The 19,913-nt window shown below is 39.2% G+C and overlaps 1 protein-coding gene across 9 annotated transcripts in view; it reads right to left on the reverse strand.

Annotated features, from left to right (window-relative positions):
• The window catches only part of TRPM3 (transient receptor potential cation channel subfamily M member 3), a 471,646-nt gene that overhangs the window by 60,345 nt on the left and 391,388 nt on the right, over positions 1–19,913 (reverse strand). For all 9 annotated transcript variants that reach the window (XM_049795463.1, XM_049795465.1, XM_049795464.1 and 6 more), the window contains exon 9: positions 6,692–6,764. In XM_049795463.1, the coding sequence (XP_049651420.1) occupies positions 6,692–6,764 (73 nt within the window). The remainder of the gene's footprint in view (positions 1–6,691; positions 6,765–19,913) is intronic.

The raw sequence follows: 19,913 nt of genomic DNA on the forward strand, positions 1-19,913 counted from the left end.
ATATACTACAACACAGACAAAAGCTCTCACAAGACACCTCATGGGGGATGCTGATGACATCTGAACTTTTCTGACTTTCTTACATGACCAACATGAAACATTCAAGAACAGAAAATATTTACCTTTGGGAAGGGCAAAAATGCCATTACAGTTTTATTTATAAAAACAGAACAAAAAATACCCGCGGTGGGTATGATATTGTAAATTAAGTACGGAGAGCAAATAATGTTCTCCCCCTTTCTGAAGCAAACAACAGATCCTCTCAAAATGTCATTGGATCTCCTCCTTCCCATCCATGTGCCTGCAGGAGAAGTGAGATCTTCAGCAGGTGCTCAGGCAAGCCGTCTGGTGAGTGGAGGAGGAGGAGGTGCATGGTTGAACTCCCAAACCCAAGGGCAGTGATGGCAATCCTGCAGCCTGGCACCATTTTGCACATGTGATGGGGGAGCTCCACCGCCTGATTTTCCTAAACTGACTGCAGCCTACAGTCTGGGTAGCCAGGGATGCAGCTGGGATAGAAACCATTTTGCATCAAGAGTGGATCAGATGGACTTGGGGAAGGAAGTGGGTTACTTAGACTGCCCCCCACTTCAGCCAAAACTCAAGCCAAATCATAGAGGCTCCAGGTGAACACCTTCTGACCCCTAGCAAGGAGTCTTCTCCAGTTTCTGTCAAGTGACCTAGCATTCCTGGGCCTTTTCATGTTTTGGAATGACCTGGCTTCTGGATGAACACAGGATCTTCTGGTGCATCTGATCATGTGAAAGAGCAACTGGCATGGGGCACGAGGTTGTGGCTGCATTTCCAGAAAAGCCCCCAAGCCCAGCAGTTCATCAGAATTGTCTTCTTTGCTCATGTTTATTGACCATGCTCCAACTACTGAGCAAAGGGGAAAGCAAGCCATGGTCCAACCTCCGTCCTTCTCACCTCCTGCCATGGTGTTTAAGGCTGTCAGCAGTGGACAAGTTTTCCTGTGGGTCCATGTGCAGTCTTGGAGATGATACTCCTCTCAGTGCTTGTTACCATAATGGTTCATTTCACTGTCTTGCAGAGCACTGCAGACAAGTGGCAGTTGAAGGAAATGTATGGTTTCTCAAGGGGTTTTTGTGCTTCAGGTCCAAACGCGTGCAGCAGCTCGGGTGTCGACTGGGCGCTACAAGTCTGCATGCTGGGACTCTGATGCACATGGCGGGATGGCTGCTCCCAGAGTGAGGTTTGTTGCTGGAAAGCCCTTGCACCCTTCTCCTCTTTCCTGTCTTCCCTATGTGGTTTTCAGGTGAATGTGGATTATGTTGGTGTTACACAAGAGGAGAAGGAAAAGAAAAGCTATAAAAGTTTGTACAGAGCAACATATGGACTGCGGATGCTGTTTAATCAATTTTATTCCAGGATGGACTGATGACTTTTGACTCAAATGAAAAAGAAAGTATTCAGGCTATTTTAGGAGGTATTCTGTCCAGTTTTAAGAAGCAAAAATAATTCCACTAATATAAGAAAAACTCCCTAAAACAAATGTGAGGTGGGCTTTCTTAAGATATCATCTCCTTTCAACCATTTCCTTGATTGCATTTGGTGCCACAGAGCATGGATTTGAGTCAGTAAGAAGAATCCAAAAAGTGATCTTTCTGAGGACTCATCTGACTTGTGAGCGTCACCGCAATGTACCCAAATCAAAGCCAAAGGATATTTGGAAATCAAAAAATAAGGTAGCGTTAATAACCTACAGCTCTGATCAACTCAATACAGGGATCACGCTGGAACCACTTAGGCCCTTAACACTGTCAGTGGTGAGAAATTAGCATCTCCTCTCCCTATATTTCTCTTTCACCCTGTCTCATGGACAGATTCACTGCTTACTTCTGTTGTATTATTTTAATTAACATAGCATATTTACTGCTTTAGATAGTGTTTTAGGCAATATGACTAATGTCTATGTGATATTTACTTCGTATCCTGGTGTCTGGCTGAGTATGAGATATGCGCCTCAAAAGAATGTTTTAAGACAATATGACTAATGTCTGTAGTGGGACTACTCCTTTCTTTCATCTATTTCTAGAAGAAAAGTTGCATTCGGGATGCAATGCATTGATTTGGCAGTATTTTATTTCAGTATAGGTATTGCTGGGTATAGAAGACAATGCAAGAATGGTGTGAAATTGAATGAACAAGAAGGAGATCTGCGACAGCTGTTAGTTCCTGCAGATGTTAACTTTATGCTTTTAGGCAGCCATCCAGGAGTGTTTGGATTATCTTGCATAGATTTTTCTGGTAAAAGTCAGATGGTCTATCCAATATCTTGGACCAAAAATGCAATACTCCTTGATGATAAAGCCTGGGACCATAAACTTGTCTCTGTATCCTGGGTGAGCCATGGTACACATCAGACAATGAGTGTTGTGCCCTTGCAGGATCCCAGATTACTAAAGAGATAGACTATGGGTTTTTATACACTGGCTAAAGTTTACTGTGATCAATGTAAACCTCTAAAGGATTCTCTGGGATAGTCTATGATACTTAGTGCTCAGGAATCTGGAAGGCTGAAATGACACAAACCTGATCTATCTAGACAGAAATTGTTGTTGGAGACTCATTTCCACAGCTCTTCTAATCATGTCAGCATCCTATCTGAATCATCATTTAAAGAAAAGAATTAGATTAGGGAAAATAGCAATCCAAAATAACTTTCTGCTCTGCATCTCAGCAGGTCCTATGTTGTCTTCTGTTTCAGCAGCTCTTTGGTGAAAAGGCTGTGTTTCCACTGCATTTGCTACAAGCATCTTCCTGGCATTTAGCAAATCAACTGACAATAACAAAGCTGATAGCAACAACAACTATAAGGGCAGTAACCAGATATACGGCCTAACTCTGAAATCCTGTGTCAGTGATTCATGGTTGGCAGACCATCACACTGGCTTCCAGGACCATCTGACACCACATGATGTCTGTTCAGTGAGCATGAATCATGACTTATTCACAGGCTGGAAAGTATGCAGAGACATCAGACCTGCATTAGCCTAACAAGGCTTATCTCAGAGGGTTACAAGGCAGTAATATTGCAACATGCATATATCACACAGCACCTCTTTCCCAATGCTAACAATTGTACTGCGAAGGCTTCTGGAGCACCAGCTGAAACATGGCTGGTGCTGCTAATATGCTCCAGAGATTGCAACAGTTCTGTGAACTAGGATCTTTGACGCCACTTCAAAACAATTATATTTTAGAAAATCTCCATATGCTGTCCTTAACTTCTCTGTCATATGCCTTCTGCTCAATTAGCAGCTGCAAAAGGACAAAATCCATCACTGTCTGAGTTCCAACTGTTCAAGTTAAGAGAGCAGAAACAGTTAAACTGTATCAATAGATTTACTTGCTACAAATTCATGCAATTGGAAACTTCTCACATTTGCATGTCTCTCGAAATTAAAAAAAAAAGAAAAAAGAATTCACAAGCCATATGCTGTTGTGACATCCTTGCAATGTAAATTGATAACCAGTTTGGATGCCATTCCCTAGTTTATTGGAGACCACTTCCAAGAAAGATAGCTCTGCTGACAAGATTAAACAAGTGACTCATGGAAACAAACAAGGAAATAATCTCTGATATTCAGTGCAGGGTTTGGGTTTGTAGAATATCCCGTCCAGGAGAGTTCCTGCATTGGCAGTGTGCCTGATGTACATTTAAAAAGAGACTAGATTGCAGTTTTTACACAGCAAGCAGGAAATGATATGTGTTTCCCAGTCCTTGTGCTCCTCCTACTCCCTGAACAAATCACTCACACCAGGGTTGGATTGGTAATTAGCTGGTATGTGTCTTGAATATTGGAGAGCAAGAACTACAAAAACCTTGTCAGTAAGAGTGAGAGAAAGTAACCAATAATCACTCATCAGTTTCATACTTTTCTCTGCTACCTCTTCACACAGTGCTGAAGGGGTGAAAGAGATTAATTCCTGAATCTAAACTTGAGAATTTCAAGATAATTCAGACAGTCTTCAAATCTTCTTACTAGTAAATCAATAGGCAAGTGGTTCAGCATTGCTACCTTAGATTTCTTGATTTGATGAAAAACCCAAGTATCCATCAGTCTGATGGGGTATATTTACAGAAAGGCAGTATTTCTTCAGGGTGGGCCAGAACTTTTGTACAAAGACATGGTATGAATAAGGACAACGGACTTGCCTGAGACAAGAGATCTCAGCTTTGCACACATTGATTAAAAAGTTATGTGGACTTCCATTTCCTGTGATCAGAGAGCTCAGATGAACAAGAGGCATCTGATAAATCTAATCTTCATTGAGCACCTTCATAATCAGAAACTGCTGAGGAGCAGGGAGGATGAGGTGTTAAGTTTTAGTTCCTCTGGCTCTTCAGCAAGACACAAGTGCTGCTGCCATCAGCAGATTACCAAATGAAGATTGTCAGGCAAGCATGAAACGGACATGTCAGAATCACTTACATAGATCCAGGCACCTTCTGAGCTAAGAGAAGTTCACTACAATGTCTTGCACTACTATTATGAAGAAGGAAGGTAATTTTATTTTACGAAGGAGATGACAGGACCAATTAGGCACTTGCAAAACGGATATTCCATAACAGAGAAGACTACTTATATACCCAGACTGCAAACATGGTACAGTTGCTTATGTAAATACTGCAAAAGAACTTTTCAAACAGAAAACAATCCCTCCAAGGCCTATGATTTATTTTCTTCAGCTTCCAAGAGACAGCTTTCAAGGTGGTAAAAGACTCCAGGAATCTATGTTAGGATTCAGACCTTGCGAAAATATACCTAGAAAAAGTGGAATCACAACTTTAAGGCGATATGTATCTTACTAACAGAAACCAAGAGCAGTAGTGTCAGTGATTGTCTTAAGAACAAATGTGAAGAGAATACACTTTACACTGAGGATAATGAAGGATCCAGTTATATTTAAGATAAAAATGAAATCTGCAATTAAAATATATCCGAAGGATAGAAAAGAGGAATTTGGTGATGGATGCAATTCTTGTTCCTTGCTTTGAATTAATTTTCTTTTCCTTTCTTCACCTTGATTTATATTGCTTCTCTGTGAAGATGTCCAAAATGCCTTGACGTAATTATGCAGATGGCTAAAGTTGTTACCTCAAGGTAGCAGCAAAACAGTCATGTTACCTGCAGGACAAACAACTGGTATCTTGATTGAACTGAGCAAAAGAAGTGGAGAAAGCAATACTAGAGAAGCCTAAAGAAACAAAAGCTACTGGAGCAAAATAATTCCAGCTTATTCCTTGGGCGGTAGCTATCAGCTTGCAATCATATTTTTGAACTGGCTAGTGCTTGTTTACTCCTCCTGTTCAGACTTTTGTTTTAAATGTTTGAAGTAACATTTTTGAAATGGGATTAATAATTGTGTAAAAGGTAAAATACTATTTTGCACTTTTGGTTAGGTGAAAGTTTCTCAGGCCTCTCTCTTTCTTCTTCATCCAGCTTTTTGACCCTGCACAGGAAGAAACTGAGAAGAAAACAGCCCTGGAACAAGCAAGAATAATTCCCATTACTTTTTGAATACCCAGTAAATCTATTAATTTTTTTGTTATGACTCAAATTCATGCCACATAGCATTAGGTACCCTCTTATTCAGATGTAGGGGTGACAAAAGCATGATGACAACTGCTGAAGAGCCTCATGAAGCATAACTTTCCCCAGTCACCTTTGGAAGTCCATTCCCTAATATTTCTCTGATTGCTGTTTAAAATAGTTTTCTATGTCTTATTCTCTGTTTTTAAAATCAGTATGGCCTGTACTAAATAGCACAAAACAGTCCAGACAGCAAGAAGATGACAATGGTGATTGATATATGCAATTTGTAAAAATTCCATTTGAGGAAATACCATATAAATGGAGTGCTAGAACCTCCCAGCCCTTGCTTAGGTGAGTAATCCTTCACTGGGTAAGTACAAGTGCTTCAGACCCTTTAAAGCCTCACCTGTTTCTGTATTTGCAAGCAGATATTAAATTACCTAATAATATCATATTTTGGAGGGAGCCAAGATAACTGGTGTGTCTGCAAGATCAGGTTTATAATGAACAGTAGCAACAGCAGATTTATTGTAAGACAATCTTTTAAGAGTGTAAGTGTAACATGTAATGGCTTAGAAAGATTTAGTGACCTGTGAAATTTAAGATTAAAACCCCTACCACCACCCCAATAGTGGAGTTCTTAGCTCTGTCAGTAGAGGCTGGAAGGAATCCCATGCAGTTACCAGACTTTCCTAGAATGACTACAGGTAAGATTTTACTTTGACAATAGTGCCAGTTTTATCTAAAGGGAGCTAACCTCCTTCTGGATGTTCTACTAGCCGCAAAGGCAATCTAAGTCTGAGAAGATATTTGGCTGTCTTCTTGTTAGTACTAATCTTCTCAAGTAACCAGTGGGGGGGCTGCTCACCACTGATGTTTCTTGTGATGCATTAGCGATTGTGGGTGGAGAATAAAATTTCAGCAAGGAAAAACAGTAGCTATTTAAACATTAAAGAAAGAGCTGGATTTGTATAAAGCAGTTAGAGCAAAAAGTATACTTCAATTTCATGGCATAAATTTACCATCTTGATATGGCAGATATTGTCAATAAATGCAGGTTTCAGCACAGCAGAGACATAGTTAATCTATTTGGATTGATACAGACTCACTGTGGAGTGAAACTCCATTACCTTTTAGTAATGCTGTCAGGATAGCTAAATCAATATCTTGGTGTCCTTCTGATCCCATGCGAAATACTGTGATCTGAAATGTTAAAAGACAATACCATCATTTAAAGCAGGATAAATTTTCTGAAGAGAAACTACATCAGGATCTCAAAACATCCTGATGGCTGCAAGATGATCTTACTTTATACATTTTATTTTAAGCTTATTAGGTAGGATTAACACACAGTATTTTTTGTGAGATAAAATTTGCTAAAGATAGAAATTGTTTTAATAAGCATATGGAAGAAAAGTCTTCAGTGATACTTACAGGGTGAGATTAGAGATGAAGGAACATTCTTGTATTAGAGTAACATTAGATTTAGTGTTCCCAATACATTACTAGGAGGAATTAGGTGTGTTATACGCTGTGAACCTAATTTATGGCATATGGCACTGAATAAATATTTTCAACCAAAATTAGCAACCCATTCAAACTCATGATTTTATATAGCAGAAAGTTAGATAAATAATCTAAGAATTAGGCTTCTAACAGGTCCAGAAACATCTTTAGCTATGTGTTGTCAGTGACCTGATATAAGCTAGATATAAAAAGATATAAGCTTTGAGGCAGTGAGGTGAGATACAGAATTTATAAAGAATAAGAATTAATATAGTGGGTCTGTTCTTTCAAGCCAGTTTCACTCTTGGTTAAGACTGTACTGAAACATGTAGAAGTGTAAATCCCCTCGCTCCTTTCGTTGCCATGGAAATAGCTGCTCTTCGGCCTCTGCTTCTTGTGAAGCAACAGAGACTGCAGCTTTTTATTAGTGCCTTCCCTTTACTAATGAAACCTATGTCATCATTTTGATATGAATACCTGTTTTCTGTTTTTCTTTTTCCTTATGCCAGTACAGCCTACCTTATTTTATTTTATTTTTAATTAAGTGGTATCTTTAATTAGGAATTGTGTAAACATATTTTACACTCATATTCAGCAGCATATGTTGTCCCCACATTCCTAGATTCATACTCATACAGCACCACTGAACTGCAACAGCATCTGGGATAGAGATCAGCAAACATCAGGGCACAAAGAACAGTGTGCTGTGATGGGGAAGGGAGATATATAAAGTAGTCAAGACTAAGACAACACTTTGATGACAAGCTTCAGTTTGCCATCTGAAATAGCCCTGCAGAGTGTATCCCAAGAAATCCAGTGTAGCCCTCCTGTAGCACCTATTCTACTTTCACTTGACCTTAGAGCTCTATGGGGTTTAAAGGGAGGTAAGAGACTTTGGTATCACTAACAGTAGTACAGCATGCTAGAGACTGAAAAGGCAGACTGGATGAAGTAATAGGAAACTGGCTTAGCTCAATTAGTCAATTGATTCAGATAATGCTTAAAACAACTAATGTGAGAAAGCATTTATGTTAAAGTAGACTGTTTTCAAATTAGACTTAGTTTGACCCTTCAAAGTGTTCCTCAGACAAAGCATAAATGCTGCAAAAGGTATTTTAACAATCTATTTTCTCTCCCCCCTGGCATCTACAGATGTTTCTGGCAAACCAGTTGATGTCTATCCCCATACCACATGTTTTACAATAGAATAGAATACTTCCAGTTGTAAGGGACCTACAACGATCACCTATTCCAACTGCCTGACCACTTCAGAGCTGCCCAAAAGTTAAAGCATATTATTAAGAGCATTGCCAAATGCCTCTTAAACACTGACAAGCATGGGGCGTCAATGACCTCTCTAGGAAGCCTGCTCCAGGGTTTTAACACCCTCTCCGTAAAGATGTTTTTCCTAATGTTTTTCTTATCTCTTCAATGACTGGCAAGGAAGCTTTCCCTGCAGTGCAGGCAATCTGCTCCTCTGACCTGTAGCGCACAGGTAATGTGGGTAGAAATACATATTTCTGTGCACATCTCATCTCAAAACACAATAAAAATGTGAGCTGATGAGATCAGCCCCTCTACTGTACATGCTCATGATGTACTTCCCATGCCACAGATGACAAACTGTGCCGCAGAGGTTAGCAGACGAGAAGGCAGATGAGAAGGCAGAAGGAAGAGAAAGCCTTCCGCCCTTAACCAGTGGGAAAGAAGGACATCTCCCTTCTCATGGGTAGCTCTGCAGGTACTGACAATAAGTGGGTGAATACAGTATTGCCACATAACAGTCTGATCATAACATCCTCACAACACTTTGCAATTTCCTACACAATTTCTGCAGCAACAGGCATCTCCATAGCACTGAAGGGAAGTGTGACAGCCTGGTAAGCAGATGTCTTCTTTGCATCACTGGGCTTGGTGACACCACCACCCAGCAAAATGCCCTTCTTCTTTGATGCCAAAGGTGAAGCAGTCGGCACATTGGGGACTGAAAATACTGAACAACAGTTCAGCAGAAGAACAAAGTACGTCTCAAACTAAACACATGCTCAGAGAACTCCCAGCTTAATTAAAAGGCATCATATAAATTGCAAGCACTGAACAGTTTGTCACCACAGGAAAACTAAGGGAAGCACTTTGCATGTGTTGGGCCACAGATAACCCTAGATTTCCAACCTCTTTCATCCCTCTTCCCTGCATGCCTCAGAAAAATAAACCCACTTCAGCAGAACAAATTGCTGCTGTATTCAAAATAAAATACAACTATGTAATTTAGTTACATTAGAATAAAAAAAGCTGTATTTCCACAGTAACTGTTACTTTATTATTAATTTTAAGAGGTCTAGTGTAATTCAAGTAGTAAACTAAAGAAAAAGAAGAGAAATATTTGGGAAAGAAGATGGAAATGGAAAGAGTGCTCAGACTCATACCTCAGTTATTATCATTTTGGGGGTCATGCCTGAGACTGAACTAGAATTTTAGACAGAACCAAAGCAAAATATCATAATACTTCATTTCAAACTGCTGCAAGTTTAGTAGCTCAAAGACTTAGCTGATACTGTGGACTTGTGCTTGTTCTGAATACACATCTTTTGGGATGGTAAACAGATATGCTCAGCCTCTCCTTATGGTTTAGGTTAACTGTAACTATCCATAGCTGCTTTCTCTCTGTGACAGATGCACTCCTCCTGTTTGAGCTAACTGAACTTTGGTCCAGGCAGATGCTCAGCAAGTAGGCCTAACTGAAGTTAATCCTGTTGTGTGAGGCTATCAGTGAGAACACAGCACCAAACCCAGAAAACGGGTTTGGCTGGAGACTGGGCTGATAAGCGGCTGAAACTGCATTAACACAGCAGAAAATATGACTTTACACTATAAATATCTGCAGCCATCAGAGTCCGTTGAGCTCTCCCTCCACAGCAGCTGGCTGCGTGGCAATGATCTCCCCTCGAGTAGGGACGCCTCTCAAGATTACCCCTCGAGACTGAGAGATCCCTTACCTGCCACCAGGCATTGATGGGTTGGTAAGTGACATTTCTAGCATGAACATAACATTTAAGATATGTATAATAAGCTTACGCGATAATCTTTGTATCCCTTACTAACTTTAAGTGTAGTAAATAGTAGAGTATTGACCGCCAATCCATCTGTCCTAACTAAATATTTTACATACCTAAATTTACTTCTTAGAACTCAATAAACTAACTACTAGATCAGATCTGTCTGAGTGATCTCTGACTCTTCTCCTGTGACACTCTCCTGTCACAGGTCCTGAAGATGATTTTGGATAACTTGCAGCACCTTACTACTCTTACTCAGGCAGGTTTTTTAGAGAAACTTTTCACAGCTAGTGATCCTTTGAACTGTTGCCTCCCAGCCTGGTGAAACAGCTTTTATCAATCTGGACCTCATAGGCAGGTCTTTGCCCTGTCATCGTTTCCCATGGTTTCGGGAAGATTGTTTCTTCTTTCCACTATTGCCCTAAACCTTGACCACAAAGACGAAGTTTTATAATAGGACTGCAGTGTAACTAGGTGAGAAGCCAACTTTGTCACACTGTTGATAAAATCTTTATCTCTGTTGCTAAAATCTTAGTCCTGTTCTGTAGGATTCTTCAGGTATAACTTGTTCACCTTGTATCTTTGCCAGATGTGTTGGTTGCTTTCACGATTGGGTGTTAGAGGTATTTGAGTATAATGACATTTTATTTTAAATGGCTAAAGAAAAATATTTCAGCACACATGGCTCTGCAGAATGAATTTTGAAAGATGAGGCTTAAAGCTGCAGCATGTTGGCTGCTGAACCATTTGTATCATCATCACTTCTACTTTACCTGGCAAAGACAGATCATTATCAAACCACGTAGCTGCAGCTTTTGTGCTCCTTCAGTAACCATTTATGATCCAGGGACAAGGCAGCGGGACTGGAGGAATACTGCTGCTATGTTTTGAGTCCCAGACTAGCAGTATGTGAGGAACCTGAGCACCTTGAGCAGACCTGTATTGCTTATCCAATACAGCTTTATGTTAGGCTGCTGGCATGCTTGAATGATTTTTTAATGAAGAGGGCTGCACATTCACCCTGCCTTTTTTCACAACTTCTGCTGGAAATGCATCCCCAAATGCTGCCCCTTTGTGTTTTTCTGTCACATTTAAATGTGGATAAAAAGAGAAAATAAACAAGCTTTGTAAAACACTGAGAGAGGCAGAAAAACATACAATTTGGTGTTGGATGAGATCCTAGAGCCTTGTGCTAAAGACTCCCTTGATCCTTCCAGAAAGAAAGCATGAATTTTGTTACTGCATTTTATGAGTACAGTTATGAGGAGACAGCAATTGTTCCTAAACCATGGTTTTACTTCTTTACTTATACAGTCTTTGTAGTTTTTCCAGCATCCTTTAATTTTTTTATTCAGAGGCATGAGGAAATAGGGACACATTCTAAAGTATTTATGCAGACTTTACAGTTCAAAATATTCAATATCTCTAGGTCTCAAAACCCCTATCTCTCTGTCCTGCTGGAGACCTGTTCTGGTGATTTGTTTCCCCCAATTAACAGGTGAGAATTTTATATTTTCAATATACTTATATAGTTTCAAGAATCATTAATGTATCTGACATCTTGCTAGTTGCCATTTACAGGTACTCTGGTGGGTAAATCACTGCAGAGAACTGAGAAACAATGCATCAGTGCTGTTAAAATAGGACATTGACTAGAGCCCTTTTAAAATAGGCTACAGATGCTAGTGCATTGATGTATATAGAACTGCAGTGCTAAAGGAAAATATCTGGGTCAGTAAACTTTTTTCCCAGCTACCTCTTCCTGGATGAATGTCTGCCACTGAGATACAAAAATAACAGTAAATTAAAGACTTAGAAACCCAGTTAATAACTCATTACTAAGAAAAAAAGAGTCTTTCTTCTTTAAATGAAGAGACAGTGCCTAAGAGCCATTCACCTTTTAAAAGACCTACTGTAGTCATATTTAACCATATTGTTGAGTCCTAGCCACTGTACAACTTCAGTGAAAAAATAAAAGGAAAAACCCCAACCTAGTAAGGTGTGCATATGACATCCAGGATATGTAATTATAAAAAAATAAACCCCGAGAAGTTGGGGTTAAAAAGTAATACATGCTTAAGTCTTGCTTACCCTGTCAAAAGAAAACAAGGGGTAAGAGTTGCAGTGTTAGCCAGACTACCACTAGCCATTCTTTTGCGTTGCTGTGAAAAAGGGAAGATTAGTTTAAACGGAGAAATTTTCTTTATGCTGATCTGATTCAAACTGTATCTATAGAATGGTTTACTATTTTTCTGAGCATAATGAAATTCTATTAGAAAGAAAAACTACCATTTGCCCTACTCAGCTATTTCTTTTGAGACAAAAACCGATTTACGTTGAAAGAAGAAAAAAATCCCAAAATCAAGTACCCTTTTTTTTTTCTCCCAGGGATTTGGGCCATATTATTACTTCTTTGTAGCTGGCAGTTTCAATTGTTGATGTTAAACTCAATTATTTTAAAGAACAGTTTTTTCTGTTCCTCTGCCACCACCTTGGGTATTTTTAGGTTGGTCTTTTTTCAATTTCCTCCTTTCTTTCCTCAGTGTTCACACTATTTATTGGCTTGAAATGACTTTTTCACGTAATTGCCTGAGGCATCTCAGTGAAAAACTGTGACTTCCAACAACAAGCTTTTTTAAAATATACTTTTCTTCTCTTCTTTACAAAAACAAGGGCATTGCACTGCACTGGAGTGCGAGCTAAATCTTCAGATGAAAACACACCTGAAACAGAGAAACCAAAATGCCTCTGAGTCACCAATAAAGGTTGCACCAACTGCACAAACTGCAAAACTGGTGTTAACAGGCATCCAGATTCTTGCTAAATGTAACCCTAATGTCTAGATTTCTTTTGATATGCCCATAGTGATCTACTTGCAAAATACAGTAGATAGCAACCACTTCCAATTTTGGGGGCAGCTGGGCAAGGACCACCAGCTCTGTTGGGGTCCTGTCAGGAGGAGGTGATTGGGACCCAACAGTCAAACCCTTGTGTCACAAAACTACCTCTCATTTGTCTCTGCAAAATGTGCCTGAGTGAAATGCAGGAGGTTTGCCCTTAAAAGCAGGAAAAGACACTCCTGCCATGGCCGCCCCAGGCTGGAAAATTCTTCCCTCTACACCATGGCAGATTTTGCTGAAATATCCTAATGTGAACAGGATTAACTTCCAGGAAAAAAAACCTAGCTGTGTCCTAATGCTTCCTAGGAAAATGTGCTAGGAAATCACTGAGCCAAAACAGACCTTCTCTGCAAGCACAATGATTGCAGCACACTGTTACACTTGCCAGTAATAATTATGGTCCAGCAGGGTAGAAACCTAGTTTTCAGGCAGGGCAAGTAGAAAGCAAATAAACCCCCAAAGAGATAGAGAAAAGAAAAAAAAAAAAAGCAGCAGGCTAGAAAGCAAGGCAGTGGGGAGCCGAGGAAAGAGATTATCTGACCTTAGACCCTATCAAAAGCACTAATTTTAAAACAGTTCTGCTTTCTGTTTAGCACCAGCTCCATTCTTGTTTGACAGATTACTTTTTGCTTCCCTTTCTCTTTCCTCTACATAGTTTCTGGCTCAGCAGGGTCTGTTTAACCCAATATGATGCATTCTGTTGTTTTCCTGCCTTCACACTGATACTGCATTGCACTTCTATAGGCAAAGTCAGGTTATACTGTCTTACCTGAGAGCAGTGAATACCAAACAGACTTTCAGAAATTATTCATACACTGAGAGACACAGATGTTGCATGGCCACTTAGGATTTCCCAAGTTCTCTATGCATGTAAATGCTGGGTTACCTTAGAAATACAAATCACAGCTGTCCATATGCAGATGTGTACATACGGTCTCCTTAATGGCAGCTGCCAAATCAGAGGACGAGCTAAGAAGAGGATATGTCAAATAGATGCTGAGGAGAAAGGATGTGATCAAACAGAAAGCAAATGAAGTCATAGGCAAGATGTGGCAGGAGCACTGAGATAATTAGGAGGACAAGGACAGGTTGTAAGGAGTTGTAATGGGTTCTAATCATAAAATTTTGGTATTCTTACAACTTGTTCCCTTGCCCAGTTCCTCAATAACTGTTCCTATTTCTGCCCTTTACTAATCTGGATGAAGCAGACCTATTGTGTGTGGAGAGGGCAGGACTTGTGCAGAAGACAGACAGAAGCAGTTCTAGTCCCCTGATGAGGAAGTCACGTAGACCTGCAGGAGGTTCCTTGACATAAAAATTTGTTTGTTTTGCTTTATAAAGTCGTCTCTAAGTCAGCACAGCTGTGTCACAGTTTACCATATTCAGGCATAGCTGGATATAGAAATGATAAATCTTCATCAGTATGAGCTACTGTAGCTGTGAACAGCCTTGTACCCTACACAGATGAAGTTGTTTCTACTGCTAGAATGAGAAACAAGAGCAATAGGTAGGGCCAGCAACCACAGCCATCTTTAACTGGAAATTTGCCAGGTCATAGGATGGGTATTAATGTAAAAAACCTGTTCTGAAATAGTTTAAAACACTGAAATTAATCAGGGGACATAACAATTCTTCCCAACTACCAGCATATTCAGTTCCTCTTTTAATGCTTTTTCTAACCAAAAAGTGAGTCCTTCCCTCCCACCATACAACTTTTTTTCTAGGACTTATTCTGAAAACTCCACAGAGATGGAAGAGCTTCTTTTTAAGGCCAGTATAAGGGCCCAGGATTGAATCTGAATAGCTATGCAGCACCAGCCTGTACTTAATATTTCTAAATTATTCTATTACATGTGAACATTTCTTTTTTTACAGTAACCTCAACCACTTCAGTCTATGAAGAGTGAGCTGAAATATATTCAGATTTTTAGCTTGTATTTGTTTGGAGAGGGAGGAAACACCACCAAATCAGCAGGGAGAATGCAGTGCACACCTGCACAGAAAGGTGTTTTACACTCTGTCATGAAGGAGATGAGAGATGAAGAAGAAAAATAATTCTCTGCACCTCAGATTGACAGTGCCTGCTGACTAGACTATGGATAGCTGAAGACAGAGGAAAAAAACAAGGTACCAGTGATGAGAACAGAGAAAGCAGCCAGGAGTGCTCCCTTTACATACTGTATTCATAGCATCTTAAGAATGCTGCAAATTATTCATCCTTTTAGAGATGGAGTTGTTTCTCACCATCATTTTGCTATGATGTCAGGAGAAAATATACGATGATTTAAAATTCATTAAAAATGATTTTTTTTCCTGCTATCTCCAGAAAATATTCTCATGTCTTTAAATCTCACCTCTGACAGACACACTTTGTATGCATCTCAGTTACATAAGTCAGAAAAAACATCTCCCTTTTCTACAAGAAAGCAGATTCAATTGCGAATACAACCTGAAGCTCTCCTATGTGAGAGCACATGTTGGTCCAGCAAAATAGGCAATTCCTTCCAGAGTACATGTTGACATTTATAATTTAGCTAGGCCTACCTGAATATTTCAGGGGAAAATTACCCTGAAAAGAAAAATGAGAGTTTGATAAAACAAAACATTAAAGGAGGTCAGTTATGCAAAGCCTCAAAATGGTTCTGATAAGAGGGAAAGCATTTCCTTTTTTCTTGCAACGAATAATCCTGTTTAACTCAGCGGAAAAGCTGCTTGATGTACAGGCATAACAAAGATCAAAGTGAGCAGGTGAGTCAATGGATAATACTGCAGAAGAAAGGGGATGGCCAAATAAGAGGAAATTCAGGAATAGAAAGATTACACAGAATTATGTTTAGGGAAAAACCTAAATTAGGTGGTCTGCTATTCTGAGGAGTAAGAAAGAGAATTCCAAATGAGGAAATAAGAGGGAGAAGATATGAAGGGAGAAGTTTGAATGTTGGTTGTAAAGTTTTTAAATTTTACATCTCCTTTCGTACTGTGGCAGCACCACAACACATTTTTCTTTGATTCAATAATTTGCCATAGACTCATTGTCTGGTAAGAATTAGGGAGCAAATAAAAAAAATCAGTGCTTATAAGAAAGGCAGGAATTCTGAAACTGAGGAGCCATCTAGGTGCACAGAAAATCATTTGACAGAAATTACTGTAAATGTTTGGCTTCTGCTGTAATTGGTAGCTTTTGTTCCAGACTGAGGCAGCTGTGTCAACCCCTTCATGACTGAAGAGAAAAGGCTATGGAAATCTCACAGCTCTGTCCCATGTAAAAACTTTATATTTTATAATGTGCACATACTTTTTAAGCCTTACAGCACTGTCAACATTTTGGAATGGAATATGCATATTTTCCCATGGAATAAACAACCAAAAATAAGTTTTGGCAGTAATAACATTGAAAACAATCCTTTTCTCTCATACAACAGGTTTCATGCTGTTGCTCCATTAAGCCATTTATGACTCTATTCACGCAGTGAAATACCAGTCCTGATTTTAAAGTTGAAGAAACATGAGTAAATATAAATTGTAAGTCACAAAGCATATAAGCAAGGGAATGGAATTTAGATGATGTCCTTCAAATCACTGAGCTGTGCACATGAACAGACTGTGATGATAAACATAAATGTGTTTCTATGTAGACTTGAAACTGGTTAAGAACAGCCACAAAGAGAGAAATGGGTTTGGGTGATGAGATAGGCATTTTCATTCAAACATTGCTGTAATCCGAGCTCTTCCATCACTCTGATTCAGGAAAGAAATGTGGAGTAAACATGATGTAGTTCACTTCCTCCACCTCTTCTGCTGTAGAGGTGGTTCTTGGAAGTATTGACAAGACCTGTATAGATTTTCTTCTGAAAACATAAGGTGACTTAAATAGGTAGAGAGAGATATGAGTAGTACAGTGAATGAAATAATGAAGTTTTATCACGTGGAAGGCTCTGACATCTGAATCCCAAGTAATAGGAGTTAAGACCAATTGAAACCTAATATACAGGAGTTTATTAACCCCACTGGTCCCAAAGCAGCTATTATCCACAAACATTGATCCACTGATGATATAAGAATCTTGTATGGGTTCCAGCACATACTAAGGAGAAGCCTGAATAAAATGCTTTTAAAGGAGATTTTAGCTGCCATGGAACCCCATCAAATGGGTATTTCTTCCAGAAAGCTCTCTTCTTCTAACTGACAGATGAGCAGGCACCCATACCATGGACTAGAGGGGTTAGACTCAACTTCTATGTGAGTGTCTGACCTTCTGAGTAAGACCTGTGTGCATAACGTTTGAGCTTTGTTTTATATTTAGAGTCTCAGTTATTTCTGGTCTTTATGTGACTGGGTGTCCCCACACAAGCCCTGTTAGCTAATTCTGGGAAACTAAGAACTGTCAGCAAATCACAGTCTTAGAGAGTTTTACTCTTGAATAAATAGGCTCCTTTTGGCACCTAATGTTGGATCTGCAATGTCCCTGCTCTCCTGCTAAACTAACAGTCGTGGGTAGGACAATTTCTGTAAAAAACAGCCAAGCAAGCTAATGTCATTCTGGGCTTCTAGTGAGATAATTTAACCTGTAACCCATCTCTTGCTCATGGATATTAAGCAATGTAAACCTGAATTTTTTTCAAGGCTAAGATTAATAACAAAGCCAAAAGTGATGTAAAAACCTCATCACTGAGATGGATAGACCTAATATTCTGTTACTTCAAGAGAAGAACAATTCAGTTTGGTCATTCCCACTCCTGTATATACTGAAAAATTATGCCTTGCAAGTCATTGCCCTAAACAATGTTGTCTGCAGGACTTACATGCACACGTATGTCTTCTAATCCGAACTGAAAATGCTGACCTTAAAAGGAAGTATGGTGACTTGGTTGGCTGGCAACAACATTGAAGTCGGAGACTCTTGCTCCATCTTAACCTTCAATTTCTAGTTTGGCTTTGCAACATATTTTCAAGTAGTCTGACAGTACATGGATCCCAGCTTGCTTTGCTATAGACGATGCAGTCATATGCCTATTCTGTATTTAGGTTAACAACATCATGATAACAGACAGAAAACAAACAGCAAAACCAGCCACAAACCATTAGTGTCCTAGCTGGTTTGCAGTGAGACTGAGTAGGTAATACTTGGAAAAGGCAACTCACTTAGTGTAAAGTATTCCTATAAGTCTGTAAATTTGCAGTTACTGGTGTATCTACACAGAAACTGCATCTCATACAGTGAGCTCCTTGTCTATGACTAAGACATTGTAGCAGCAATTAATAGGTCTTGATGCCCCAACTGAAGCCACAGAAAGAATAATTATATTTTCTAAGAAAGGCAAAAGAAATTACAACTCCCAAGACACAAAAGAGCCAGGGACTAAGATAGGTTCTGAACAGTATTGTGGAGTTTATAAATGGTATTGAACCCTTCCAATTCCCTGGATTGCAAAAATTGGTCTATATTATCTAATGTGGAATTTGCTGTATCACACAGGACTGTTTTGCCTTCACTTTCATTACTGGGACAATTGTAGAGCTGTATAATGATTCAGTGTGCATTTCCCAGAATTACTTGTTAATAGTATAAATGGGGTAATGGATATTTTCACAAGTTTATATTTTTAGAGGGAAAAGAAACATTCTAAATTTAATATCTGTAGCTGCAATTTTAATCACAGAATATGTAGGAAGAAAAGAGATTTGTAGCAAGTTGCATTAGTATCTACTAGGTGACTCCATCTGTGATAATTGTGTGGCAGTATGAACTAAATAAAACAGAAAATGTCTACTTACTGAATGTAAGCAACAAAAGGAATATTGGTCTTTACAGACTTCTGCTGAAGATGGCACAGAAGAAGTTCAGGATGGACCAAATAACTGCCTAAATTGCACACTTTTCCTTCAATGGTAGGTCTGACATTCTTGTGCTTTCTGTTAGCAGAAGCCCTATCCTACCTCATCTGACAACAGTTGAAAAGCAGCTGGTAGGATCAAAAGCTTTTCAGGGCTTCAGTGTAATACAACAGCTGCCTTTGTCTTTTCTTTTTTTTTTTTTCCCCCCCCCCTTAATGTATATAGCTGCTTTGCTTGTGGAACTTGTTCTCTGAATTACTGAAATGAAAACCCCAGTTTTAAGATTAGATCTCATTCTCTATGGAGTCAATGGCAAAGCCCAGCTAACTTCATCTGACTTCTTAGCAGCAGAGAAAACCAAATATGGTTTTATCTCTTCAGCAAAAGAAATCAAATGAAGTTTGCAGAATTTAAAACTACCCTTTAATGATCATCTTAATGCTTACTTACAAAGGTAGGGCCTAATCCTATTGATTTGCATTGACTGCGTAGGAGATTTAACCTTCACGAAAAAATTAGAAGAGTTGCTACAGTCACTGCTGAAGAGGACTGGCACCTTCATTTGGACACAGAGGACTAATTAGCATCTGTACACTTCATGCTGGAAATCTAACAGAGTGTTTCCAAGGGAGAGACGAGTTGTTTCAGCAGCCAGCAGGCCAGTAGTTACATGATGCTTTCCTGCACCAGATCTCTACTGCCAAATTACAGACTGTTCACAGCAACTATACTTCTGCAGGAACTACAGTTGTTTTTTACTGCTTGAGAAGTCACCAAGCCCTCTTCAGCCTCCTCTATAAAAAAGATTCCATCAGCATTAAAAAATCTTAGCTGAAATAATTTATTTGTTTTTCAAGCCAAATTTCTTTTAAAAAATGGATCTGAATGAACTTTATAATCTTTGGGAAGGGCCAAACAAATGAAGTGACAATATACTGGTAAATTCTTAAAAGTCCATCTGATTTAGCTAATACTTAATTCAGAACATATCTATGTGTATGCTAATAAACTGTTGCAGATGGTGCTTAATTAGCATACAAATTCACTGATCCTGC

This window comes from Accipiter gentilis, chromosome Z (genome assembly GCF_929443795.1).
Source record: "Accipiter gentilis chromosome Z, bAccGen1.1, whole genome shotgun sequence".
Lineage (NCBI taxonomy): Eukaryota > Metazoa > Chordata > Aves > Accipitriformes > Accipitridae > Astur > Astur gentilis.